The sequence below is a fragment of the Poecilia reticulata genome, chromosome 7 (genome assembly GCF_904066995.2).
Source record: "Poecilia reticulata chromosome 7, P_reticulata-male-v2, whole genome shotgun sequence".
In the NCBI taxonomy this organism is placed as follows: domain Eukaryota; kingdom Metazoa; phylum Chordata; class Actinopteri; order Cyprinodontiformes; family Poeciliidae; genus Poecilia; species Poecilia reticulata.
In genome coordinates, this window is record NC_088836.1 from 6,258,039 (window position 1) to 6,285,665 (window position 27,627).

Genomic DNA, 27,627 nt, shown 5'->3' on the forward strand with positions numbered 1-27,627 from the left:
TAGCTATTGGAAGCTAGAAATCGAAACCAACTTCATCTTCGTGGTTCCCGCTGCGTCTCTTCTCCGCTCCGCACAAGAAGGACCGAAAAATAAAGGGTGAATGTTTGACGATGACGAGTTTTCAACCTAAAACTACACCACGGCATGATCTAAGGTAAAATTAGCTGCTCGTATCATACCTCTTTGTTTTTAATATGATTTTACAAGAAGGCACGAAGGCAGGCCTCCGTGTAAGTGGCGTGTAAAGTTGAAACATGGAAAAACGAAAGTATACATTTTAATTCGGAGCGGGGTTCTGTTTCTTTAGTTTAGGGAGTAGCTTTAAAACAACCGCTGTATATTGTAGAGAGAAGTAAAAAGTTTTTTTGGCTTGTTTTACCGAACGGCCGGGCACTTTTATGCGAAGTTGTAGTCTCGTCTTGAAAGTTGAGTGCAGTACCAGGCGCCACCTTGTCGGGTAATTCCGAACCGCAACAGCGCGTGAGGCCCAGTCACAAGGGCAGGTTGTGCAACATTCTGTTCGCCTGTGAAAATGTTTCCCCTGGCCCGGGAGCGCGCACTGCAGCCAGAGAGGCGGATCCGGCGGATCTGACCGTTTTGGCAGCGCTTCTGATCGATTTTTCGGTAAACTAACTCATGTAATCATGTCAAGGTTGTAACTTTCAGTTTAATCAGCAACTAACAAAATTGTAAAATAAATAAACGAGGTCTTGTGTAGAGGTCTTCTTGCACCCTTTAATCGCCAAGAGAATCGGTCTTTTTCCAACTTTTGTCACCTAAGCCTGACAATTAAAAATCAGACATCAAACACAGGTTTCCAACACATAGCTCATGAAAAGATGTAGACTTTTCTGGTAAATCCCGTTATGTAAAATATGACAGATTGCTGGATAAAAGAAATTTCTAGTTAATGATTGGTGACTCAGTCATACTGTCACACATAACAATCATTGAGATTTCGAAAACATTTTGTCATTATTTGCAAAGTTACTAGGGGGGAACCAATTATTTTAGCTGCCTGAAATAACCTGTTCCCCTCCAGAACATGGGAACAAATAATTTTTTCACAAACTCTTCAGCTGTGCTTATTCCCCTCTTCATCAACAAGAAATCCTGTGATTTTGGTAACATTTGCTCTTTATATGCCAAAGTTACTTGGGAGGAACCAATTATATGTACTCCATTCCCCTTCTATAACATGGTGTTATGACTCCGTCAAGTCGAAGAGTAATAAACAACACATGTAAAGTTATATAACAGTATTTATTGTTACACAAATAACAATAAATATAATTTTATTGTTAATGAAGTTAACGGGAAGTTAACTGGATTTCCTGCTAACTTCATTCATTCGCTCTCAATCCGATAACATTCAGCCTGAATTTAAACACCACTTCAGGCAGACAAACCAGCGTAATCCACTACAATTGTTCACTGCAAACTTATGATGCACTCGACTCACTGCAGAATGATTACTTTCAATCCAAACTCAAGATCAGACTCCAAACTCAGATATTTAAGATTAACAGTCAAAGACAAGAAACAGGAAATACAGACATAAAATAAATGGAAAATTGTCACATATACTAAGGGAAGACAATCAATCCAAAAGCTGGGCGGACTAACAAAAAAGAAAATCAAACTCTAAAGGAAAGCAGGAAGTAGTGATAGAACTGTAAAAACAAAAATATAAAAATTACTAAATGTTTATGAAATCACTTTAATCAAATCAATCTAAAACACATTAAAACACTGCATATCTACATCGCATAAAGCATCACTCCAAGTCAAATTTGAAGCATCTAGTAAAGCCCTACCAAATAAAAAACAACAATACAAAAATAAAGACATACAAAACAATCTGATTAAAAAGACAAATGTGTAAAGCCTACCTGCAGAGTCGAATAACCACACGCCCAGGCAACACCACCATCGGCACATTACTAACAGTGTAGCCCTGATTATTTGTGAAAACTTATTAAAGTTAGATTTTCCACATTTTTTGGCACCTCTGTCATTACTAAAACTGCTCTAATTAAAAATCTACAACTCATACACACTTCAAACCTGGACTAGATTATTCTGCTCTTCAAGCTGGATGTTTAAAACCATGATTATTTTATTTATTATTATGTTGGATATATATTTATTATTTTATTTATATATTTATTATTTTATTTATTATTATGTCAGTTTTGGTCCTCCATAGGTGTTGAAGGAAATGAAATGGTAGATAGGGCTGCAAAGGAGCTGCTAGAAACTCATCAGTGGATTTGGTTGTTAATTTTAGTAAAACAGAAATGAAAATGTTAATTAAGAAGAAAATGAAAGAAAAATGGCAAAAGCAATGGAAGACAGAAAGAAAAGGTTGCTGGTTTTATAAAATCCAAAAGAAGACTGGAGAAATGAGAAGCACAGGGAGACCGAGGAGAGAAGAGACAATTATTTTTCGTATTAGATTTGGGCACACAGGAATAAATAGAACTTTTTTTTATTTTTAGGGAAACATTGTAATGGTAATGTGGCCATTGTTGAGTTCATGTGACAATAGAACATGTTATGTTATTCTGTCAAAAGTATGTGGAAGAAAGGCAACAGTTGATTCAAAAATTAAATAGATTTAAAGTTAAATTAGATTTAATTGATTTATTTAGAAATAATTCGAAAAGTAACATTTATCAGATAATATTTCGATATCTTAAATTAAGTTATTTAATAGAATTTAATACATGAGTGACATTCTGGTTCACACATATTTAGAGTGAAAATATAACAGATTTAAAAAGAAAATAAATACGGAAGTATAGGAAATAGCGCCCCCTTCACTTCCGGATTGCAATGATCCCATTTCCAAATAAGGTATGAGACTGACACTGGTCCGTCCCCCCACCCCCCTTTCTGTTTGCTGCAGCGAGATCCTTCTCGAACGATTTGGAAAGTTCCAGGAAATGACTGACGACGAATATTCAACTTAAAATTAACTTCACCGTGGTGTAAGGCAGTGTTTTTCAACCTTTTTTGAGCCAAGGTACGTTATTTTAATTGAAAAAATCTCGAGGCACACCACCAACCAAAAATGTAAACAAAGATACTCTGTAGCCGCCTATATTACATATTTAGTCATTCTTATCAAAGTTTCTTGAATAGGAATCAAATAAACACAAAAATGCATTTTTATCACATTTTACATTTCTTATTTCAAATTGCACTTAACATGTCCACTTCAAAAAATACCCCTGAACAGCCACAACACTGTGGTGTTAAATTTAAAGAAGTTGTAGAAAACTTCAAACTGTTTTACAAACTAATCCACCAGCATTCTTTTAGCCGGAATACAGAAAATAATTCTTATTCTGAAAGAAGCAATAATATTTGGGAAACATTTCACTTCATATTCACTGTTACAATATGAAGAGTTGCATGTACAAAATGTCAAAATCTGTATATTTTACCCATGAAAACAGATCTTATTTCCTGGCAGAAATTGAAAGACAAAACTCTTCCTCAACATGTCTCAAGTCTCTCTCTGGTTTTAGTTTTTATAGTAGCCAGGCTTGAGAAGCTCATTTCACACAGATATGTTGTGGGAAATGGACCCATGTTCTTTCCAACTACTGCTGAGCTTCACTGTCTTTTCCATCACTGTCGTCACGGTCTTGGTAGATACGATGCTCTCACCGCTACCTGTAACATTCATGCATCACTAATTCTCTTGTTGTAATGTAAAATGCTGATGTACCTACTGCCATCTAGTGGTAAGAAAATAACATGATTACGCCGCTAGTCACTGCTACAGCAGACACTCGAAGATGGCATTATTTGCAGATAATTAATTTTCAAAAAATCTTTTAAAATCAATTACCGTATTTTTCAAACTATAGCGCGCACCATACTAGCGCCTTCAATTTTTTTTTTTTTTTTGAAAAAAACAAAAACAAAAACAAAAAAAACACTGGAAGCTGCTCTCGGTTTTCCATAAGGACCCAGCAGAGGGCTGCTTCCTAATAAATCTGCTGCATATATTAATTACGCAGCACTCCGTCTCCAAAGCGGAACCATGGTTTCGTTCACACCGAGCTTAAATGCAGCGGCTCTATTTCCCTCCCGCCAAGATCGACAGCCCGCAACTTAAAAGCTGCATGATATGAGTTTGAAAACGTTTCTCTGTCGTGCCTGCTGCTAGCATGTGGTTGAAAATTAGCACGTTCTTCTTTTGATTTACAATTTTGACTTCTAATGATTCACTTCCTGCTAGAGAGCCCCCTGGTGGTTGACGAAAAATACACAGCAAAGCCACATCGGGCTACAATCCGCATGGTTCAAAGCTTAGGAAAAAAGTAGCAGCTTATAGTCCGGAAAATACGGTACCGTAGGTGAAATTGAATAATTTCCACGGCACACCTGACGATCACTCGCGGCACACTAGTGTTTTAGTCAGCTGCTCATGTAATGCCTCTGTATCTTTGATAAAGAGCCTTAAACGACGGCAGTTGTTTAAGTATTTTAAATACTTAAGTATTTTGGTTGCGAAACACTTGAGTGTGAACTTTAATTTATAGCGGTGGATTAACTTTTAAACAAAAGTTATGAAAACCACTGTTTGGAGTTTAGCTAAAATTCACTTGCTTTGTTTAGCAAAAATCTGTCTCGTCGTGTGTTGTAACTGTGGGGAAGAAACGAAAGTGTAACCTAAGTGTACTGTAACCAGTGGTGGGATTAAGTACAATTTTCGTGTATCTGTACTTTACTTACGTAGATTTAATAATGGGTACTTTCTACTTTTACTCCACTACATTTTACAGTAAGTATCTGTACTTTCTACTTCACTACATTTCTACAAAAGTGTCGCGTTACTCGTTACATCCAAGTCGCATTGTGGTTATTTTTCCGTTAAAATGTGAAGTTCAGGGACTTAAAGTGGCGCCGTAAAATCCAAGCAATAACGTGACATCGGCTCCACCTTTACTCGCACGCGGAGCTCCAAGACATGCGCAGTGGTTTCCTCTGAGCGTCAATAATATAATAGTACAGAAGCGCTGCATAAATCATAAGATATGGCGACATGTAAAATCAGCAGCGCTTCGCTTTCACAGACGGTGGGGACTTAGTCCAATTTTTAACGTCACTTGGAAGGAAAGCTTAAAGAAAGGTAAGATCTGTGGACGTGATGCTAGCAAAGCTAGCTGTATTGACTGAGACACATGTTGCATCTGCCATTAAAAAAAGTTGTCACTCATGCGCTGAATTACTGTGTGGAGGTGTTGACTGAGGTGTTGCATATATGGAACAACGCTGTGACCAAAGTGCAATATAGTAATATGACATTCATGGATGATCCGATTCTTCTGGACGGATCTTGACCAAGTCCTATAGTACTGAAGCCTCACTGAGAGCCGTTCTTTTTTCTTGTAATGCTCTGCGTACACTGCAGTAGCTATTTTATATCTTTATATTTAATTGGCGAATAAATAAAACAAGAACGTAAGAACGCAGAGCATGCTCATTGCGCTTTGTTTTCGTCACTTGTCATGGTGGCAGACGTTGCAGCAGGAGGGAGGATGAGAACAGTCACAGTGCTCCTGCTTGGTTACTTCATGCTTATTGGGCCTTGGACAGTGTTCATAGTTGAGCGTTGTTAATTGCTATGTTTAATGGTGCAGACAATTAATATTTCTGACATTGGCAATATGGGCAACCGCCCAGGGTGTTATTTTTTTTAGGGATGGCAGGAGAACTCTGTGTATTGTGGCACAGAGATGAAAGCAAAACAGAATGAAGAAGAGTTTGAATTGTCACTGGTTAAATTTATTTCAGCTCTAAGTATTTAATATCTAGGTGTTTTTATGGGAAAGTGAATCTTTCAGATCAATTTGAGAAGCAATTTTGATAGGTACACTTAATTTTATTGTCATGTAGCACGGGGTGCTGGTTTTGATTTGGTCTTGGGTTCAGTGGTCTAGACTACAACTCTGCTACGTGGCTCCTTGGTTCCCTGTCCTCCTCTGCCAGTTGGATTTCTTTCAAAATAAATGTTTGGCAAAAAAAGTGAAGTTCATGTTATGTTAGGACAGGAGACAAGATGTTTCCATCCCTGAAATTATGATGCATAGAATCACATATCTAAGTCTAAACTATGTTACAGAGTAAACTCAATAAAAACATGATTTATCTGTGGCATTGTTCATTAAAATGGCACATTACTGATGTATTAAAATTAAATACGATCGGTTCACTTAATGATATTAGCGATTAGGCAATGCATTCAGCAAGTACTTTTACTTTTAATACTTAAGTATTTTTAAAAGCCAGTACTTTTTTACTTTTACTTAAGTAAAATGTTAATGTGGTACTTTGACTTTTACTTAAGTAAATTTTTTGAGTACTTTCTCCACCACTGACTGTAACCAATTTTCAGTTTACGAAGCTGAAGTTGGTTTCCGATTCCAGCTTCCGATTCGGGAAGGCTGGAAGGATTAAAGATGCCTTCCGCATCTCTACTCTAGTTAAAAAACTACAACACCTAGACACTTCAAACTTGGATTGGATTATTCTGCTCTAATAGTAGTATATTTTAATACATGTATGGGATTTGGGAAATCTTTGATTTGTCAAACTTCACTCAAGTTTAGATTTCTATTTACACTTGTTCCAGTTTTTTCTAATTCGATTCCAATTCAAAACCACTTTGTTAATCATAAAGGGAAACTAATTGTTTGTGTAATTTATTAATTCTTAAAGAGTTATTGTAGATTGTGATTGCTATTGGAAGGAACGAGTGTGAATAGTAATTTGAACCTAATTGGAGTTTCACAAATCAAATAAAGGTTTCACAAAACTCACACATGGTTTTAAATATTCTATTAGTTGAGAATAATCCAGTTCAGGTTTGAAGTTTCTAGGTTTGTAGTTTTGGAATTAGAGCAGTTCTAGCATAACGAGATAAAAAAAAGGGGAGGGGGAGGGAAACTACCCTTTATTGAAGTTTCACAAATCAGAAAAAGGTTTCACAAATAACAAACATGGTTTTAAATATTCTGTTATTCGAGCAGAATCATCCAGTCCAAGTGTGAAGAGTCTAGGTGTCGTAGGTTTTAAACTAGAGTAAATTAAAGATACGAAGATGGTGAAAAATTAGGTGGAATTACCCTTTGGCCATTTCCCGAATCGGAAACCAACTTCAGCTTTCTCAAATCTACCATGTCAGTAAAGCACTAATAGAAACCTCTCACTGTTTATCGCGGAGAGGTGGTGATTTGTAGTGGTGTGTCTTCTGTGCTGAGGCTTTGAAGCATATGTCGAGTAATCCATGAGGATTTTTATGAAGCGCATATCGAGGCTTGTGTTGCTGCAGCAGGTGAAATTTGAAGCCTCGCAGGCGGGCAGTTGTGACATAACATCACGTGACTGATTCAAAAACTGGTTTGTCAGTTTGCTTGCGGATCAAAATAAATCCGTCACAGTTTAATTTCCACATTTCAATAGGATTTTATTTTGTGTGCGTTTGCAATTCATTTGAGCGTTTATTTCCCGGTGGACATAGTTTTGATTTCTTCCAATAAACGGCTTCACACAATAGAGCAAGTTAAGTACCATCACTACTGAGAGGTAAGAAGGTTTTTGCCTCGTCCCACCGAACGACCTTTAAAGTGCGCTTTGAGAGTATAATAAGGCGCTGCAATATACAGGTCCTTCTAAAAAAATTAGCATATGGTGATAAAGTTCATTATTTTCCATAATGTAATGAAAAATTAAACTATCATATATTTTAGATTCATTGCACACCAACTGAAATATTTCAGGTCTTTTCTTGTTTTAATACTGATGATTTTGGCATACAGCTCATGAAAACCCAAAATCCCTGTCTCAAAAAATGTGCATATTTCATCCGACCAATAACAGAAATGTGTTTTAATACCAAAAAAGTCAACCTTCAAATAATTATGTTCAGTTATGCACTCAATACTTGGTCAGGAATCCTTTTGCAGCCTTCAATGCGGCGTGGAGGCAATCAGCCTGTGGCTCTGCTGAGGTTTAATGGAGGCCCAGGATGCTTTGATGGCCTTAAGCTCATCCAGAGTTTTGGGTCTTGCGTTTCTCGACTTTCTCTTCACAATATCCCACAGATTCTCTATGGGGTTCAGGTCAGGAGAGTTGGCAGGTCAGTTGAGCACAGTAATACCAGTTTTGACACTGTGAGCAGGTGCCAGGTTGTGCTGAAAAATGAAATCTTCATCTCCATAAAGTTTTTCAGCAGATGGAAGCATGAAGTGCTCCAAAATCTCCTGATAGCTGCTGCATTGACCCTGCCCTTCATAAAACACAGTGGACCAACACCAGCAGCTGACATGGCTCCCCAGACCATCACTGACTGTGGGTACTTGACACTGGACTTCTGGCATTTCTTTCTCCCCAGTCTTCCTCTAGACTCTGGTAGCTTGATTTCCGAATGACATGCATAATTTGCTTTCATACGATAAAAGTACTTTGGACCACTGAGCAACAGTCCAGTGCTGCTTCTGTGTAGCCCCGGTCAGGCGCTTCTGCCGCTGTTTCTGGTTCAAAAGTGGCTTGACCTGGGGAATGAGGCACCTGTAGCCCATTTCCTGCACACGCCTGTGCACAGTGGCTCTGGATGTTTCTACTCCAGACTCAGTCCACTGCTTCCCCCAAGGTCTGGAATCGGCCCTTCTCCACAATCTTCCTCAGGGTCCGGTCACCTCTTCTCGTTGTGCAGCGTTTTCTGCCACACTTTTTCCTTCCCACAGAGGTGCCTTGATACAGATTTTCTATAAAGAACCAAAATTGAATCCAGATATTTGAGTATCGGCTTTGATGCTAAATTTAACTGCTTTAACATACATTCCTACTGTAATTTCAGGAAAAGGAACAAAGTATTTTAAGATCATTTTAAGTTCTGTGGTTGTTTCCTGTTCTCCAGGATAAGAGTCTCTACCATCCCGTTAGTAACAGCTGCATCGACAGCAGTACCAGTGAGCGCCGAGTGTTCATGTACACGTGTGACCCCACCTCTCTGAGCCAGCAGTGGCTGTTTGAGCGAACCAACGCCACCATGCTGGAGCACTTCAACCGGGTGTTGTGTTGTGCTATGTAGAAATAGTGGAATAAGCAGGCATCCGACTTAGCTCAGCTTCAGTTCTCTTTTTATTCTCTCTTCTTCTTCTCACATCTCCCATACATAGCCAGAGCTTCCCCTGCTGTCCTTTACATGCAATAACAAGACATAACATTTTCCCTTTTCCTGAAGCAATTACTTACATGTAACATTTGCACTGTATAACTGGCAGCAGGAAACTAAGTTTGTAAAATTACTATTTCAGTAAGCCAACAGTAATATGAAAAGTTTACGAACCATATTAGCTCAAGTAGCAACAGTACATTAAATGAATATCAGCATTAGAATAAAATGACCAGTTTCACTGTTAACCATAAGCATTACAGTATGAACATTTAAACCTATTTATTTTTACTGTATTTTACTTTAGCAGAACAGTAGTAATCTTTACTGGTCTTACAGAACACTAATACCATTCTGAACAGGAATGATTTTCATTAATTTTCACTTTATCTTACAAAACCCATCAACCATCTTGGTACATTTCTAGACCTCTGACTTCTTCTAAGTACAACAGCAGGTTCATTAGTGTTTCCTGGCAGTGCAAAGGTATCAAACACGGTATCACTGTTTTGTTCTGAACCAGCTAAGATTTGTTTTGGGAAGTGCACAAGTTTTGAAGCATTCCACTTGCGTCCGTCGCTTAGTAAGAAAGTGTTTTGTCCAACTTTCTTTATGACAGTCCGTGGTTCTGTAAATCTTGAAGATCCTTTGGAAACGTGCTCAGGTCTGCGAACACGAACAGTGTCACCCACTTTGACTGTTGGTACTTTAACTCTCATTTTCTTGTCTGTGTATTCCTTCATTTTATTTTGCTTTTGTTTCACCCTCTGTTGTATTTGGGCATGTGTTTTGCTTTTCATTTCTACTGGGAGTATGTTTAACTTGGTGCGCATCTTTCTGTTTCTCAGTAGCTCAAATGTGGTTACTCCGGTGGTTGCATGAGGAGTAGCTCGGTAGTTGTGCAGAAATTCTGTTACAGCTTCCTTCCATGAGCTGTGACTTCTTTCAGATGTTTGTAGGCACTCCTTAAGTACCCTGTTGGATCTTTCCATAGCACCATTTGCTTTAGGGTAGTATACACTTGACCTTAAGTGCTGTATGTCTCTCTCTCTCTCTCTCTCTCTCTCTCTCTCTGTCTCAGAAAAGTACTAAATGCATGAAAAGTAAACTGACAACCATTATTTGAGACAAGATGCATCGGATTACCTTCCCTACTGAACACAGTGGCTAAAAAGCGAATGATAACATCTGTAGTGACAGTAGAACTGAATCCAACCTCAGGCCATTTGCTGTAGTAATCTGTAAGTACAATAGCATAACGGCAGTCCCATGTAGCATTTTCAAATGGACCTGTAATGTCTATTGCAACTTTTTCCCATGGTTTACTAGGAAATTCAACTGGAGTGAGTGGAGCAGCAGCAGTTATGGCTACCTTATCACTGAACTGGCAGTTAATACAGGAAGCAATGACAGAATGCACAAATTTGTCCAGTTGTGGCCACCAGAAAAGTTCACGCAGTCTCTGCTTGGTACGGACAATGCCTTGATGTCCTTCATGTGCCAAGTCAACAATTCTGGCACGCAGTGAAGCAGGAACAACTAGTCGATCTGTCAATCTCAATATCAGTGAACCATGAACTGACAACTCATGTCGAATCTGAAAGTATGGAGAAAAGTTCTCTGGAAGACTTTTTTTGCATTTGGGCCAACCTTTGTCAATCTGGTTGCGCAGTAGTGACAGTTCTGGGCAGGTTTCCCTGGCAGAAGTGAACTCTTGAAGAGAAATGGCACACAGTGACTCTTTAAAAACAGCAGCAATCATGTCCTCTGTTGCCTCATTTTCAGCAGTTAGTGGTAGTCGAGAAAGGCAGTCAGCAGTGACGTTTTGATGTCCTGGGCGGTAAGTTACATCGTATGTAAAGCAGAGCAGTCGAGCTGACCATCTGGCAATCCTTAGTCCAGCACGGCCAGAACCTTTAGAGGTGAGTAACGTCGTAAGTGCTTGGTGATCTGTACGAAGAAAAAGTGACGACCCCAGAGGTAGGTTCTCCACCTTTCCACAGCCCAAACGCAGGCAAGAACTTCACGTTCGACCGTGGAGTACTTGCGCTCAGCAGAAGAAAGAGTTCTTGATGCAAAAGCGACAACTCTCTCACTTTGATCTGAATGTATTTGAGTTAACACCGCGCCCAGTCCATAATCTGAAGCATCAGTAGTAACATAGGTTGGTAACTCAGGGTCATACAGAGCTAAGGCAGGACTATTGACTATCAGGCCTTTAAGTGAAGTGAAACTAGACTGTGCTTCTGTTGTCCACTTGAAGCTTAAATCTGTGGAGTCTCTGAGCACTGCACGTAATGGCTCAATAACAGTCGCAAAATCTGGAATGAACTTACTGTACCATAATGCAAGACCAAGGAAAGATCTTAGAGAAGATGTGTCGTGTGGAGCTGGAGCATGAATCACAGCAGTGACTCTATCCTGATCTGGTTGAAGACCTTCTTTTGAAATGGTGTGACCCAGGTAGTTTAGTGAAGGTTGACTGAATTTGCATTTGTGCATGTTCAGTTTGAGTCCGGCATCAGTCAAGGCTTGAAGCACTCTCCGTAAATTTTCATCATGTTCGTTTTGTGTAGAGCCATAGCAGATGATGTCATCCAGGTATGCTTGTACACCTGGCAAACCTGCAAGGATGATTGACATCATTTTCTGAAACGCTTATGGGGCAGAAGCTAAGCCAAAAGGAACTCTGCAGAAACGAAAAAGTCCATCATGGGTGATAAATGCTGTAATATCCCGACTTTCAGGATGCAGAGGCATTTGGTGGTAGGCAGAGGCTAAATCAATCGTGGAAAAAACAGTAGCCCCTCGTAGATTTGAGAACAGTTCATCCATGTGTGGTAATGGATGGCAATCGGCAACAATTACTTTATTTGGCTCCCTTAAATCAACACACATGCGTGGCTTTCCCCCATCTCTTCTTTGTGTCACGACAATGGGAGAAACCCAAGGAGAAGCATCAATACGTTCAATGATGCCCTTATCCTGGAGATCTTTGAGCTCCTCTGAAACAGCTTGTCTTACTGAAAATGGAAGTCTCCTGAGTTTTTGTTGCACTGTAACAGCATTTGGCAGTATATGTACTTTGTGTATGAAGTTTTTAGCATAGCCAACTTCCTGAACTGACATGTCTGGAGAATGATCTGATACAGTCTTTGACACAACTGGTTCAACCGTAGGGGTAGGAGAAGTACTAGTAGTAACAACTTTTCGTCCGTCAAGTTTCATTTGTAAAGCCTGAAACAAATCTAAGCCAAGAAGAGTAGCACCTGACTCAACAACAACAAGAGTACCTGCAGTAGAATGACTATCATGAGAAATAGTAGCTTTTAAGCACCCTTTTACAGAAATTTTCTCTTTTGCATAGATAACAAGAGCAAATGTAGGTTCAGTTAGCACACATTCGGAAAAGTAGAAGTGGTAAATGTTCTCTGGTATAATGGACACAGATGAGCCTGTATCCACAATCAGCTCAACATCTTTGCATCGTCCATTAACAGTCACTTGAACTGTGCAGAGGATCTTGTCTTGCACTGCATTGTTCATGTAAAGAACTGTGGGCTCATTAATGACGACTTCACGTACCTCCTTTTGAGTCGAACGGCATACTCGTGAAAAATGTCCCACTTTACCACACATGTTGCATGTCATTTTAGCAGCAGGGCATGAAGGTTTATTAGCAAGGTGGTTGAAAGATCCACAGCGGAAGCAGGAACGGCAGTTAGCAGCAGCTTGAGTCGTGGCAGGAGCAGGATCCGGCTGCTTCTTCTTCGTGTCCCAGCGGCGGCTTGGCTTTGGTTGCTTTTGTATGGCCCTCACTGGAGCAGAAGCGCTAGCAGCGGTAGCATCAGAAAGGACGTTAGCATCTCTTAATCCACTTTCAATTTGCAACGCCAATGTAGTAGCTTTAGCAAATGTTAAGTCCGGTTCAAGCAATAATCTGTCTCTTATGCGAGTATTAGCAACACGCTCAATCAGTTGATTACGTAGCATTTGGTCCTCCAGGTTCCCAAAATCACATGTAGCAGCTAACTCCCTTAGAGAAGCTAAGAATTGGTTTACCGTCTCATCTGGTCTCTGTGCTCGTTGTCGAAACTTGTGACGTTCAGCAATGACGTTCACCTTCGGCACAAAATGTTCTTTAAGGGCAGCAATAGCAGTAGCAAACGTGTCTCCGGTATTCGGCAGGGTGTAGAGAAGCCTTTGGCCCTCTGTACCCAGGGCATGAAGTAGAACCGCGCGCTTTCTGGTATCAGGCCAGCTATCCCCCGATGCAGCTGTAGTTGTCGAACATTTTGTCGACCAACATGTAGTTGTCGAACATTTTTAGCCATATTGGAAACTGTATCGCTGGTTCCCCTGGGCATGGCATGAATGGAGTAGGTAAAGGCACAGAAATAGACATCCTCGTCGCCAATGTTGTGGTGTGCTATGTAGAAATAGTGGAATAAGCAGGCATCCGACTTGGCTCAGCTTCAGTTCTCTTTTTATTCTCTCTTCTTCTTCTCACATCTCCCATACATAGTCAGAGCTCCCCCTGCTGTCCTTTTCATGCAATAACAAGACATAACACCGGGGTACCAATTGAGGTTGATACCCCGACCTCAGTCGACACAGAAATTTATTTCTGTGTCTTACCCTCTTGCTTGAGGGTGTCAATGATGACCTTCTGGACAGCAGTCAGGTCAGCAGTCTTACCCATGACTGCGGTTTTGAGTAATGAACCAGGATGGGAGTTTTTAAAAGCCTCAGGAATCTTTTGCAGGTGTTTAGAGTTACTTTGTTGATTCAGATGATGAGGTTAACTGCTCGTTCAGAGAACCTTTTCATGATATGCTAATTTTTTGAGACAGGGATTTTGGGTTTTCATGAGCTGTATGCCAAAATCATCAGTATTAAAACAATAAAAGACCTGAAATATTTCAGTTTGTGTGCAATGAATCTAACATATATGACAGTTTCATTTTTATCATTACATTATGGAAAATAATGAACTTTATCACAATATGCTAATTTTTTGAGAAGGACCTTTAGGGACTTTCTACAATGCGACAGCAAATGAGGCCCTTTGATCAGGGTCGGGAACAGGGCCGGCCCAAGGCATAGGCAATCTAAGCAGCTGCTTAGGGCTCCAGGGTCACTAAAGGGCCCCCTCAGTGGAGCCTATTTATTTATTTTTTTATTTTTTGGGTAATAATTTCTATGTCATTACAATATCAAAAAAACACAATTTCACTATGAAGTGATTTGCTTTTACAATAATCTATATTTCATAATGTATGTAGGAATCATTATTTTATGGATAAAATGAAAAAAAAGAGAATTGCTCTTGGGGGCCCCTGGTGGTCGCCGGTAACATGAACTGCCGTGTGATGTTCAGTCTGCATCCAAACGTCCAAAGCTCCGGTCAGAAGTTAAGTATGCAAAACAATGTCTCAAAAAATGTTAGGCTGTTGAACTGGAGTTCGACAGCCTAACATTTATGCTACATTTGTGTTTATGTAAAACTGAGTTTTAACTTTAAATGAGTTGATTCTCATGGTTGGCTCTGTATATTTCTGAAGTATTTTTGGCTTCAAAACGCCATGTTTGAAAACGTTTGATAATAATTAAAACTTCTCAATGTCTGACATTGTAATTGTATTGTTAAGTAACACCAATTATAATTTTTTCTGGTTATTTAGATACTTTTAATCCTGCTTAGAACTTTTTGTTTGATGTCATCCGTTTATGTCACCACTGTTTAAACTGTGTTGCCTTGTCACTTGCAGTGACATCTGCTGGATTTAGAAAGTCATTTCAGGAAAATTCAATAAAGACTGGAGTGTTAACCAGTTCATCCCCCTCATATCAGGCATGTTGACGCCTCAGCATTGTGGAAGAGCTCCAGTTGCAGTAAGACAAAACTTTGGAGGAAATCCTACATTTTTTACCTACAATATAAATAACAGTTGATCCATGTAAACTAACCCATATATCCCATGGAAAGGAATTTGAATAATCCAAAAGAAAAATGATCAAAAGTGGAAATGAGAACGGAATAATTATTTTCTGTGATAAGATCAAAATGATCCCACATGGAGCAAACTTCCTGTGTTGATCAATGCCAGTTTTGAAATATGAGCCAAAAACCAACGCAAAGCAAAGAACACAAAGTATTTCCATCCAGCAAAAGCCACTAATGTGTTGACACAGTTTCTCCCTCATCAATACAACTTGGCGGAGTCACATCCAAAAGACACGGGATCTGCATCGGTCACTTAGTTTTCCCTAAAGTGATACTCGCACCGACACAGGGTTTCATCTTGTTTGCTCGGCGCATGTGTTTCTGTGTCATCTGGCCCATCACAGCAAGTCAGATATTTTTCCTAAGCTTTGAACCATGAGGCTTGTGGCCCGGTGCGACTTTTCTGTGTATTTTTCTTCAACCACCAGGGGGCACTTAAGCAGGAAGTGAATCATTGGAAGTCAAAATTGTAAATCAAAGAAGAAAGCGCTAATTTTCATTTAGAACAAGCACATGCTAGCAGTAGGCACGACAGAGACAGAGAAGGTGCGGCTTATTGTATGGTGCACTCTATAGTCCGGAAAATACGGTAATTGGTTTTAAAAGATTTTTTGAAAATGAATTAATTATCTGCAAATAATGCCATCTTCGAGTGTCTGCTGTAGTAATTAATGACTAGCGGTGTAATCATGTAATTTTCTTACCACTAGGTGGCAGTAGGTACAGAGCATTTTACATTAAAACAAGAGAATTAGTGATGCATGAATGTTACAGGTAGCGGTGAGAGCATTGTATCTACCAAGACCGTGACGACAGTGATGGAAAAGACAGTGAAGCTCAGCAGTAGTTGGAAAGAACATGGGTCCATTTAGCACAACATATCTGTGTGAAGTGAGCTTCTCAAGCCTGGCTACTATAAAAACTAAAAACGGAGAGAGACTTGAGACATGTTGAGGAAGAGCTTTGTCTTCATTTTCTGCCAGGAAATCAGCTCTGTTTTTATCCAGACACGTGGGTAAAATATGCAGATATTGACATTTTGTACAGGCAACTCTTCATATTGTAACAGCGAATATGAAGTGAAATGTTTCCCAAATATTATTGCTTCTTTCAGAATAAGAATTATTTTCTGTATTCCAGCTAAAAGAATGCTTATGGATCAGTTTGTAAAACACTTTGAAGTTTTCTACAACTTCTTTAAATTTAAGACCACAGTGTTGTGGCTGTTCAGGTGTATTTTTGAAGTGGACATGTTAAGTGCAATTTGAAATAAGAAATGTAAAATATGATTTAAAAAAAAAAGTGTGTTTATTTGATTCCTATTCAAGACACTTTGATAAGAATGACTATATATGTAATATAGGTGGCTACAGAGTATCTTTGTTTGCAATTTTGGTTGGTGGTGTGCCTTGGGATTTTTTCAATTAAAACGATGTACCTTGGCTCAAAAAAGGTTGAAAAACACTGAATTAGAGGTATTACATAGATCTCTCTGGTCCAGTTATATATTCGTTGATTTGTTTAATGCAGCAGAAAATGTTTTTTCTCGAAGGCTTTAAGATGTTCTGTTATTCATTGAGAGACTTTACTACATTTTTTATTTTATTTTTTTGCCAAAACAGCAGATTTTGAACTTTTTCCCCTAACAATCTTCTCAGTGTGTATGTTTTCAAAACTGTAGAAGATTGACATTACAAATGTAATGCTACAGTCCCCTGAGTTCCTATAGGTTAACAGTTTGTTTCTCTTCTTGTTTTGCAGATTTGGTGTCACAGCTGGGTTCATCTTGCACTTCCATTAGATGATGTGTTCAGCTCCAGAGAAGTTTAACCCTGCCTGTGACAATGCTTCGTTGGCCAGTAACATATTTGCTGATGGTAAATATATTTATGATTTAACAATGGATTTTTGATCAGAAAACCTTTTATGAAATGGTAAAATCCAAAATGATTTACATTTAGTGTCTTCAGAATAAGATTTGTGGTTTATTTACAGTTTTTTAAGTTTGACATGTCTTGAAAACAAATTCCATTTTTGCTACACACTAAATACATATTTTAAAGTATATAAAAGTGTCACCAGAGGGTTTTACTGTCAGAGGTGGAAATGAATTACACTTACTGATGTTACTGATTAGATTATTTGTGCATTTGTACTCTGTATTATTTATATATTTTTAAATTGTGTACTTTGATGTTGGCATGTTTTTTTAAAGAATTGTACTCTGTTAGCTTTGAGATCTCACATCAGATTGCTTTTAAAAGTGCCAAGGTAGAAGCACTGTGGCAGGCATTTTTAACATAAATTCAAAAAATGTATTTTGACAAGACAAAACTACATTTTGACTATAATAGTAATATAAGATATGCATTTAAATTCTGACTATCAAATCCAATCCAACTTTATTTATAAAGCACTTTAAAACAACCACAACTGATACAAAGTGCTGTACATTAAAACACAACATAATAATAATAATAAAAAATAAAAAACTCTTACATTTTAAAAACAAACATACAATTTAAAACTAGATCCTGCTGGAGTTAAAAGCCAAGTAAAATAGATGGGCTTTAAGACGAACTTTAAAAGTGGACTGTGAAGGGGCCTCTCTGACCTGCAAAGGCAAGTCATTCCATAACTTGGGACCCATGACAGAGAAAGCCCTGTCCCCTCTGAGCTCCCTTCTGGATCTTGGTACCTCCAATAGCATCTGATCTGCTGACCTGAGAGACCGATAAGGTACATAGGGGTGAAGAATCTCAGAGAGGTAAGCCGGGGCAAGATTATGCAGTGATTTAAAAACAAACATTAGAATTTTAAAATTAATCCTAAAGTATACAGGCAGCCAGTGAAGTTAGGCCAGGACAGGGGTCACATGCTCCCTCTTTCGAGTTCTTGTCAAAAGTTGTGCAGCGGCATTCTGTACTAGCTGCAGACGTGAGAGCAGCGACTGACTGACTCCCAGAAAAAGTGAGTTACAGTAATCCAAAGGAGTCGAAATAAAAGCTTGGATCACTGTTTCAAAATGCTGCCTGGAAAGAAAATATTTCACTGACGCCAATCGCCTTAAATGATAAAAGCTGGACTTAACCACGGCTCTGATTTGGCTGTCCAATTTAAAATTACTGTCCACCTTAAAACCAAGATCTGTAATAACAGGTTTAAAATGTACCTCCCAGGGTCCCAGGTCAGCAGAGGACTCACAGGAGCCACTGGGTCCAAACACCATCACCTCTGTTTTCTTTTCATTAAAATTTAAAAAGTTCAAGGCCAACCAAGTTTTAATATCACCTAGACATGTCAGGAAATGTTTGATGGAATGGACACCCTTCTGCTTCAGGGGCAGAAGGACTAGTCAGAATAAAAATTCAAGATATCTTCAACTAAATTTTAATGAGTCAATATTCCTTTCAAGAGTTCTCAAATGACGTCATCGAACATTTTTAGATGTCTGAATTAATACATTTGTGTAAGCCGCCTTGTGCTGCCACTAAGCTGTCTGAAGAACAGCTTGCAGAATTTGGGTGTTCTGCACAAAACTCAGAAAATGCCACAGTGTAGAAAGACTTAGCAGTATGGGAGGTAAGAAGACTGCAAAACCTCCCGCTCTTGAAAACTACTTCAGAAATCTGCAATGGATTTTTTCTGCTACTGTCAACCCATTCCCTAGCTGAAAATGTTTCATTTTCATAAATATTTTGTCAGTTTTTTCTACTTTTCATTTTTATTGAACTTTCAAAATGCTATGTAAATCCATGGCGTTTTGACTAGACCAGTGTTTCTCAACCTTTTTTGGCCCAGCAGCCCCCCTAGCCCTTATCCAGGTCCCTCACCGCCCCCACCAAAGAATTTGCAGGCTACTTTGCACTGACCAATATTTTATCATTAATATTACTATCACTATTACAGATGTTTTTGATTTTTATACTTGTTTCTGTATTTATCATCAAAAATAATTTCCCAGAGAACAAAAAAACCATGGGAATAGAAATTATTTTCACAGGCATCTACGAAAAATGCAACAAACATTCAAGTTAAAATTTGTAGGTCTAACAGCAGCCAATCAGAGTGGATAAAGTTCTTTGCCATTTTCTAGTTGTTAAATATTACACAAATGAGCAGATAAAAGATGTAAAGCATGCCAGTTTAAACTTTGAACCATTTGCAAACAACTGAGCTCTGCAACATTAAAACATGGATAGAACTGTAACTACATTAATCATAACTCTTCTTCTCTTCAGTGTTTGTCAGTTTCTGGTGGTGCAGCTCTGTGCTGCCTTCAGGAGAATGGGACATCAGAGTATCATCCATAAAATTTCACCCACATGGCATTTATTGTGCAAACCAGAGCTTTAAGTGGAAAAATAAATGTTCCAGATCCTTTTAATGCCATACAAATATGAGACAGTACAAATAATTTTTTTTTCTGGAAATGGATCTCTCCTATAAGTCACTTTCTCATATTGTCCAGCCATAACCTCTGACCTTAACTGAGGCAGTGATACTTTCAATTTTAGATGTTGTTCTAGGTTCTTCTTTGATCTTTTGGATAGGTTGTTGATTCCTGTTGGAGTAATTTTTGTGGACTCTCCATTCCTTGGAAGGTTTTTAATCGTTCCATAAGGTCTCCAGATGTGAATCATGGTTCTCACTGAGGTTCTCTTCCATCCCAAATACTCAGTAATGACTGTAGAACCCTTTCCAGACTGATGGATGCCAGTAAATTTGTTTCTCATTTTAAATCTCTTCAGATCAGTGTATCATGCGTTGCTGTTTGAGCTCTTTGAACCTACTTCATATTGTTAGAGAAGTTCTAATGAAGTGATTTACTGTTTCAACTGGTCAGACTGTAAGTTCAGTACTTTCCTGATAAATTCTTTAACAGTTGTTTGTATCCACTCAGGTTATGATTATCTGATATTTAATATCTGTTTTATGATCTGAAACATTTAGGTTTGACAGAAAAGCAAAAACAGAAGAAATCTGCATGTAAATCAAATTTGGATCTCAAGAACTAAGTTGTATAGATTGCAGCTTTTTTGGATATGAATAGTCATGTAATTTTCCTTGAAATGTTTTGTGAATTGAAACGGTCTAAAACTGAATTATACTCGGTTAAAGCTAAATAAAGATTGGCTTCTTATAATAGCGGTTCTCAACGTGGGCGGTACCGCCCCCCAGGGGGCGTTCAGAGGACGGCAGGGGGCGCTGGCGGACATTTTTATAGGGGCGCTGGGATGCCTTTGGGGGGCGTTTGGTCGAAGGTAAACGTTACACCTTAAATGCACAACAATGCCAGTTTAGACTTTGAGCAACTTGGTAAAACTGTATTGTGTAACATTAAATCATGCTTGGCTGCAGCTGTATCGATGGCAGCTCTTCTTCTATTCAGTGTTTGTTAGCTTCTGTTAGCTTCTTCTCCGTTCTCCTGCTACTGGTAGCTAAAATCACGATACCCTCACTGAGTATCCCTCTGAAAAATGAACTCATTTAAATAAAGAAATCAAGAAATCCCTCCATGGGTGATACCACGATAGAGAGCGTTCATTTTATAGCGTTAACACCGGTGCTGTAAGTGGTCCGATATGAAACGGGGGTGATTGAACAACGGTACCGCAGCACTTTTAAATTTCAATAATCAGAATGCAGAAATTGTTTCCGTTGTTTTAAAAAGTTTATGTCAGTCTACCTTTTCCCCATCGATGCGCTTCCCAACCGCCCTGCACCTTAGGGGGTTAAAAAAAAAAGACGCGCACACACAACTCTGAAACAGGAGAAGCGGGACATAAAACGGAGCGACGAACTAGATGTGAATTATGGCATAAAAACAGAAAATCCGACACTGAACAGTGAAAAAATCAACACATGATGTGAAACACATGACGATTAGGCTGCGCAGCAGGTGATGAGATTACTGATGATGAGTGTCAATAAACTATAAAATAAATCTAGCAACAGAAAAGAAACTAAAGTGGACATAGCAATAAACCAAGAGAGGATAAAACTAATCAAATAAAACTAAATGAAAATGAATGAAGAACAAAATGCAAGAATAAACTAAGAAACTAAAGTAAATACAGAGGAATAAACTGGCAAGACCTTTCAAGCAATAATTAATACAGAGGACTGTATGGCAAGAATAAACGGACGCTATTTCCAGATAAAAGGTAAAATAATATTGTTGAAATGTCATGGGTTTAAGACCATATCTAGTACTGAGAATAAATATATCTTACAGACCATAATAGTAAAGAACTGATTACTTATGTTTTGAATTATATTTGATATATTTATTTCTTCAATATTATTTTACATGTCAGTGTTAATGTCATGAGGCTGATGATTCCATGACACTTTCAATTTGACTCATTAGGATTTGATTAAGAACCAGATTTGTTCTTTGTAATTTCTGTCCAGTAAAACTATTAATCTATAAATCAGTAGACAGGTCTATATAAAGATATAATCCATGTTTATGTCTCATATTTGTATGGCATTAAAAGGATCTGGAACATTTATTTTTCCACTTAAAGCTCTGGTTTGCACAATAAATGCCATGTGGGTGAAATTTTATGGATGATACTCTGATGTCCCATTCTCCTGAAGGCAGCACAGAGCTGCACCACCAGAAACTGACAGAAACACTGAAGAGAAGAAGAGTTATGATTAATGTAGTTACAGTTCTATCCATGTTTTAATGTTGCAGAGCTCAGTTGTTTGCAAATGGTTCAAAGTTTAAACTGGCATGCTTTACATCTTTTATCTGCTCATTTGTGTAATATTTAACAACTAGAAAATGGCAAAGAACTTTATCCACTCTGATTGGCTGCTGTTAGACCTACAAATTTTAACTTGAATGTTTGTTGCATTTTTCGTAGATGCCTGTGAAAATAATTTCTATTCCCATGGTTTTTTTGTTCTCTGGGAAATTATTTTTTATGCTAAATACAGAAACAAGCATAAAAATCAAAACATCTATAATAGTGATAGTAATATTAATGATAAAATAATGGTTAGTGCAATGTAGCCTGCAAATTCTTTGGTGGGGGCGGTGAGGGACCTGAATAAGGGCTAGGGGGGCCGCTGGGCCAAAAAAGGTTGAGAAACACTGTCTTATAATATATGAATGTGGTGCTGACACTGAACTGCTAAAAGAAAGCATCAGAAAAGGACAAAAAATAACAGATCTTGAAATAAAATGCTGCAGTCTGCTAGAATCTGGTCCTAATTCTTAGAAAAACTGTTTCGTCTCTTCACAGGTGATTCTAATAAGAGACTTCAGAGTCTATTCCACCACATGTCATCTAACAGAGTACAAGACATTGGATGGATGCTGTCCTATGTGTCCTGCTGGTATGTCCTAGTTAATGATGAATTACTGTTTATTCTGATATAAACTCTGTTGCAGCTAATTTCTTGCATTGCTTGACCTTTGCTTTACATGGAAAGAGCCTTTCCTATTCTTCATAAGGAAAAAAATGTGTTGTTTATTTCCCAACAGGTCATCGAGTCAAAACAGACTGTACAGAGTTCAGCAGTACATCATGTCTCCCATGTTCAGATGGGACACATTTGGATCAGTCAAATGGACTAAAGAGTTGCACTCGATGTTCTATCTGTCATTCAGGTGCAGTTATCTTTGACCTTATGACTATGATGATCGTACAGAAGAAAATTACCTCACTAATTGAACTCTCTGTTGTTGCTCCTTTTCAGCCTGCTACTTTTAGTTAATTATTTAATTACACAGGATTTACTGCTGGGCAGATGCAGTTCTACTTGGGGGCAAGGGGTAGACAACTACCAGTCTGCTAGGCTCAATGTATGCTACCAGTTTTTTCCAACTCTGGTCCTCAAGGCAAACTGCCAGGCATGTTAAATGTTTCCAGGCTTCAACACATCCCATTCAGATGATTACAATTCAGCAAAACCGTTTTAATCAGCCTGTGCTGAAGCAGGGGAATACCTAAAACTTGCAGGGCAGTGTGCCTTGAGGACCGGGGTTGAAAAACACTTGATTAGACGTTGGCATTTCAATCATTAGAATCCGACCACAAAACAACATTGATTCAATGACATCTTTTCAACCTTGGTTACTTGGCTAGAAATGGATGATGGTTGATCCACCGTCAATCGTCAACCTTAACCATAAAGTCAATCTTTTTGACCAATTTAATGTTGAATTACTGTCGCTTGCTACCTGGTTGTTGTTTTCTGTCACTCTGCATCTGCTACAAAATTATTTACCTTTGTAAGATTATAATTTTTTAGGGTAACGTTGGTAGGAGTTTGTCCAGTTACCAGGGGTTTGGTGGTTCAAACCCTTGCTGTTGTTGAGTCCATAGACAGAACGTTTCACTCGCCTTTCCTGGTGGTTGTGGTGCCGGTACATTACAGCCTTGCCTCTTACAATATAGCTTACTACCATGAGTGTGTGAATGGGTGAATGAATTGATCTGGTTAGTGATATTGGACTGCTATTATTTTGAATACAACTGTAAATCATTTATTGAGATGTCTCTTTTGATTCACTTGGAGAAACTTCTCACATAAATGAGACAGGTTCACCGTGTTGCTAAGTTTTCTCCATACATGTGTAATCTGTATATGTTCACAGGAGCTGGTCTGAAGGTAAAGCAACAATGTTTACGATCTGCAGACACAGTTTGTGAGCCAATGGAGGGATTCTACTGTACAGATTCTACATCAGGAGGCTGTGCTGCAGCACAGAAACACAGGAGCTGTGAACCAGGACAGTACATCAGTAGGATGGGTTGGTCTGATTCTTTTTAATACATACTGCACATACTCTCATTTTTAGATGAGTTCTGACTTTTGAACATTTGTAAAGAAGAAAGAGTTGCATGTTGGTCAGAACTAAAAATCAGATCAGAATCTTCTGACTAACTTTAAGCTGATTTGTGTTTGTACAGGAACAGCCTCCACAGACACAGAATGCTCTGAATGCAGCAGTGGAACATTTTCTAATGGAACGATGTTGTCATGTCAGCTTCACACACAGTAAGATAGTCTTATACCAACAGCAAAACATAGAATAATGTCTTGCCAAGTGCCTTACCTCAATGCATGTTTCTGTTATTACAGATGTGAAAAAGAAAACCTTCAGCTGATAAAAGCAGGAACAACTACAACTGATGCTGAATGTGGAGAAAAAAATGACAGCATCACAGGAGTTGGGATCATTGTTCTGGTGGTTTCTTTAGTTATAGTTGTGTCAGTAATTGTTGCTATTGTTGCTCTCTGGAGAAAGAAGAAAATTACATTACAAGGTGAGATGAATAAATGCTAATTCAAATATGACCAGCATTTCAAAGAATATTCACAGTTTTAGTAATAACATTTTCTTTTTAACAGACATTTTTAAAAGTCAACCGAAACCCCAAAGGGTAAGAAGGTTTCTAGTTGAACTGTAATTTGAACAGATATTGATAGCAGTATTTGGTTTATGAAATAATTTATTTTATTCTCTACATAAAAGGGCCCAGCAGAAGGAGCAGAACAGGGTGAATGTTTGACAGATCCAGGTAAGAAGAAAATTCTTTACTTGAACATTATAGGATAGATCAGGGGTCACCAACTCCAGTCCTCAAGGGCTACCATCCTGCAACTTTAAATTCACCTTTGCTCCAAAATGTCTGAATTTCCTCACCAGCATTCATTCCTCTCTGCAATAGGCTGGAAATGAGCCGTTTATTTGAACCAGGTGTGTTTGAGCAGAGACGCATCAAAAAGTTGCAGGACGGTAGCCCTCCAGGATTGGAGTTGGTGACCCCTGGGATAGATAGTTTTTCTGGTCATTGTTCTGGAAGATGGCTGCACAGTGGCGCAGTTGGTAGAGCTGTTGCCTTGCAGAAAGAAGGTCCTGGGTTTGATTCCCAGCCTGGGGTCTTTCTGTATGGAGTTTGCGTGTTCTCCTTGTGGATGGTGGGTTCTCTCTGGGTACTCTGGCTTATTCCCACAGTCCAGAAACATGACTGTCAGGTTAATTGGCCTCTCTAAATTCTCCCTAGGTGTGAGTGTGTGTGTGGATGGTTGTTTGTCCTGTGTGTCTCTGTGTTGACCTGCGACAGACTGGTGACCTGTCCTGGGTGACCCCGCCTCTTGCATGGAACGTTAGCTGGAGATGGGCACCAGCAACCCTCCCAACCCCAATAAGGGACAAGGGTGTATAGAAAATGGATGGATGTTCTGGATAAGATTTTTCTTTTTAAGGAATAAAATAGAACTGACTACAAATGTATAAATGATTCTACCTGAGCTGCAATTCTGGTTGTTTCCATCGATATCTAATCGTTTTGTTGCCTTTTTTAATTTTCCCTTTACAGTGCAAGAAACCCCAAACTAAACAGCTGGATGAAAATCTACTTACTGCAGATTAAATGTCCTTCAGGGTCCAGGTGTAACCAAGCTGGATGCTGAGACATTGTTCTTACAGTGATCAGAAAGAACAGCAAAAACTCAAACTCCCTTCTCCACCATCCATGGTCATCATCACCCTACACCGATCGCACTGTACAGGAACGAAAGTCATTGAAACACCAACCAGAACAATGAGATGTTTCCATAATAATAAACACCGGATCACTAGTAAGCTAAATAATATGTTAAAAGATTAAAAGAGCCTTTAGGGAGCAAGGCTGGGAGTTATTGTGGAGTATACAGAACCAACTCAAAGTCGAGATTAGAGCAAGGAGAAATTGGAGAAGAAGTGGAGGTGGTTGAGGAATATAAATACCTCAGTGACCACCTGGACAACAGACTGGACTGGAGATGCAACAGAAGAAGCGACAGAGAAGTACTTCTTGAGGAAGCCAAGATTTTTCAACATTTGCTACAAGCGGCTGCAGATCTTCTATAATCTGTTGTTGAGAACGTCATCTCTTCATCCATCATCTGGTGGGGCAGCAGCACCAGAGCCAGGGACCTAAAAAGCCTCAACAACCTGATAAAGAAGGTTGGTTCTGTTCTGCGGACGACTGCAGAAACCTATGAAGATGATGATGCAAAGGATTCTTCATAAAATCAATAAAATTATGGATAACCCTGACCATTCTCTTCATGAGACTGTCTTGAGAAAACAAGTGTTATTAGTCAGATTCACTGTAATACAGACTGCTACAAGAGATATTTCCTGCCTGCAGTCCTCACTATATATATTACACAGTGGAAAAATGTGATTGTATTTTGCATGTATTTTGTGTTGGATTTTTTTCTCTTTGTGGCTCCTCAAGGACACTGAACTGAAAGCTTTCTGTCTAAGGAAGTGGGGCACAGTAATTGGTTGCTCGTAGAGGTGTCTGCATAGACTAAATGAGACTCATGTTCTCCAAACCCAGAAATGGAATTAGACTTGAGGATACTTGGCAACCCTGAACAGGAGCACCTAGTTTACATACTTTAGATCAACATTAGATTATTTTTCTTCTTTTGCTCTTTTTCTTCTTCTTCTTTACCTTGGTTTATTATTTTGTTTGTATTTCTTTTTAATTCATGTATAGCACTTTGAATTGCCTTGTTGCTGAAAATGTGCTATATAAATAAAATTACCTTACCAAATAAAAGGAGCTGAGGGAGAAGGAAGAGAACGAACTTGTTGGGCGACGGAGCCAGACGCGCTGATGAGGAGAGAGAACCCAGCGCTACAGTCCTGCACAGAGTCGCAGGAGGTGGACGGCGGCCTAACAAAGACAATCGGGGCAGAGAAGAAACTGCCACGAAAGATGATTTTTGACTGACTGTTGTTCTCCTTGGGTTTTTGAGTTTTTTTCTCCCCCTTGTGCCAAAGATTGAGTGCAGGACCATACTGGGCACATTTACAATAACTATTTGAAGACTCTGAACTAATGCGAGTTACATTCAATTTCGCTTTGGGATCAAATAATTTTTAAATTTTTAAACAAATGGCTACATCCCCCAGGGCGATTAGAAAAAGTGCCTACTTTTACAACTGTACCAACTTTCACGCTTTTCAAGGTAACAATAATTGTACATTTTTACTAAACTTGGCTAATTTAGCAATACACTATGCCGACATCTTATTGCACTGGGATTACAAAGTGTAATACCAGTGTGATATTTGGAAGAATATTTAGATCAGTGTTTCTCAACCTTTTTTGGGCCAGCGCCCCCTAGCCTTTATCCAGGTCCCTCACTGCCCCCCACCAAAGAATTTGTAGGCTACTTTGCACTATTATTTTATCATTAATGTTATCACTATTGTAGATGTTTTGATTTTTATGCTTATTTCTGTATTTATCATCAAAAATAATTTCCCAGAGAACAAAAAAAACCATGGAAATAGAAATTATTTTCACAGGCGTCTACGAAAAATGTTTAAACTTTTAACTATTTGCAAAACAACTAAGCTCTGCAACATTAAAACATGGATAGAACTGTAACTACA

At 38.7% G+C, this 27,627-nt stretch overlaps 1 protein-coding gene across 1 annotated transcript; it reads left to right on the forward strand.

Annotated features, from left to right (window-relative positions):
• On the forward strand, nucleotides 1–27,627 carry LOC103467068 (tumor necrosis factor receptor superfamily member 14-like). The gene is made up of 10 exons (XM_081608681.1): nucleotides 1–154; nucleotides 16,965–17,080; nucleotides 22,463–22,556; nucleotides 22,705–22,830; nucleotides 23,821–23,976; nucleotides 24,137–24,224; nucleotides 24,309–24,493; nucleotides 24,579–24,610; nucleotides 24,703–24,748; nucleotides 25,550–27,627. The coding sequence occupies exons 2-10, from the start codon at nucleotides 17,048–17,050 to the stop codon at nucleotides 25,567–25,569; spliced, it is 780 nt and encodes a 259-aa protein (XP_081464807.1). The 5' UTR covers nucleotides 1–154; nucleotides 16,965–17,047; the 3' UTR covers nucleotides 25,570–27,627.

Coding starts and splice junctions, on each gene's coding strand:
- LOC103467068 (XM_081608681.1), top strand. CDS start 17,048: ATGCTTCGTTGGCCAGTAACATATTTGCTGATG. Junction 22,557..22,704: donor CTGTCCTATGTGTCCTGCTG/GTATGTCCTAGT, acceptor ATTTCCCAACAG/GTCATCGAGTCAAAACAGAC. Junction 24,749..25,549: donor TGAATGTTTGACAGATCCAG/GTAAGAAGAAAA, acceptor TTCCCTTTACAG/TGCAAGAAACCCCAAACTAA.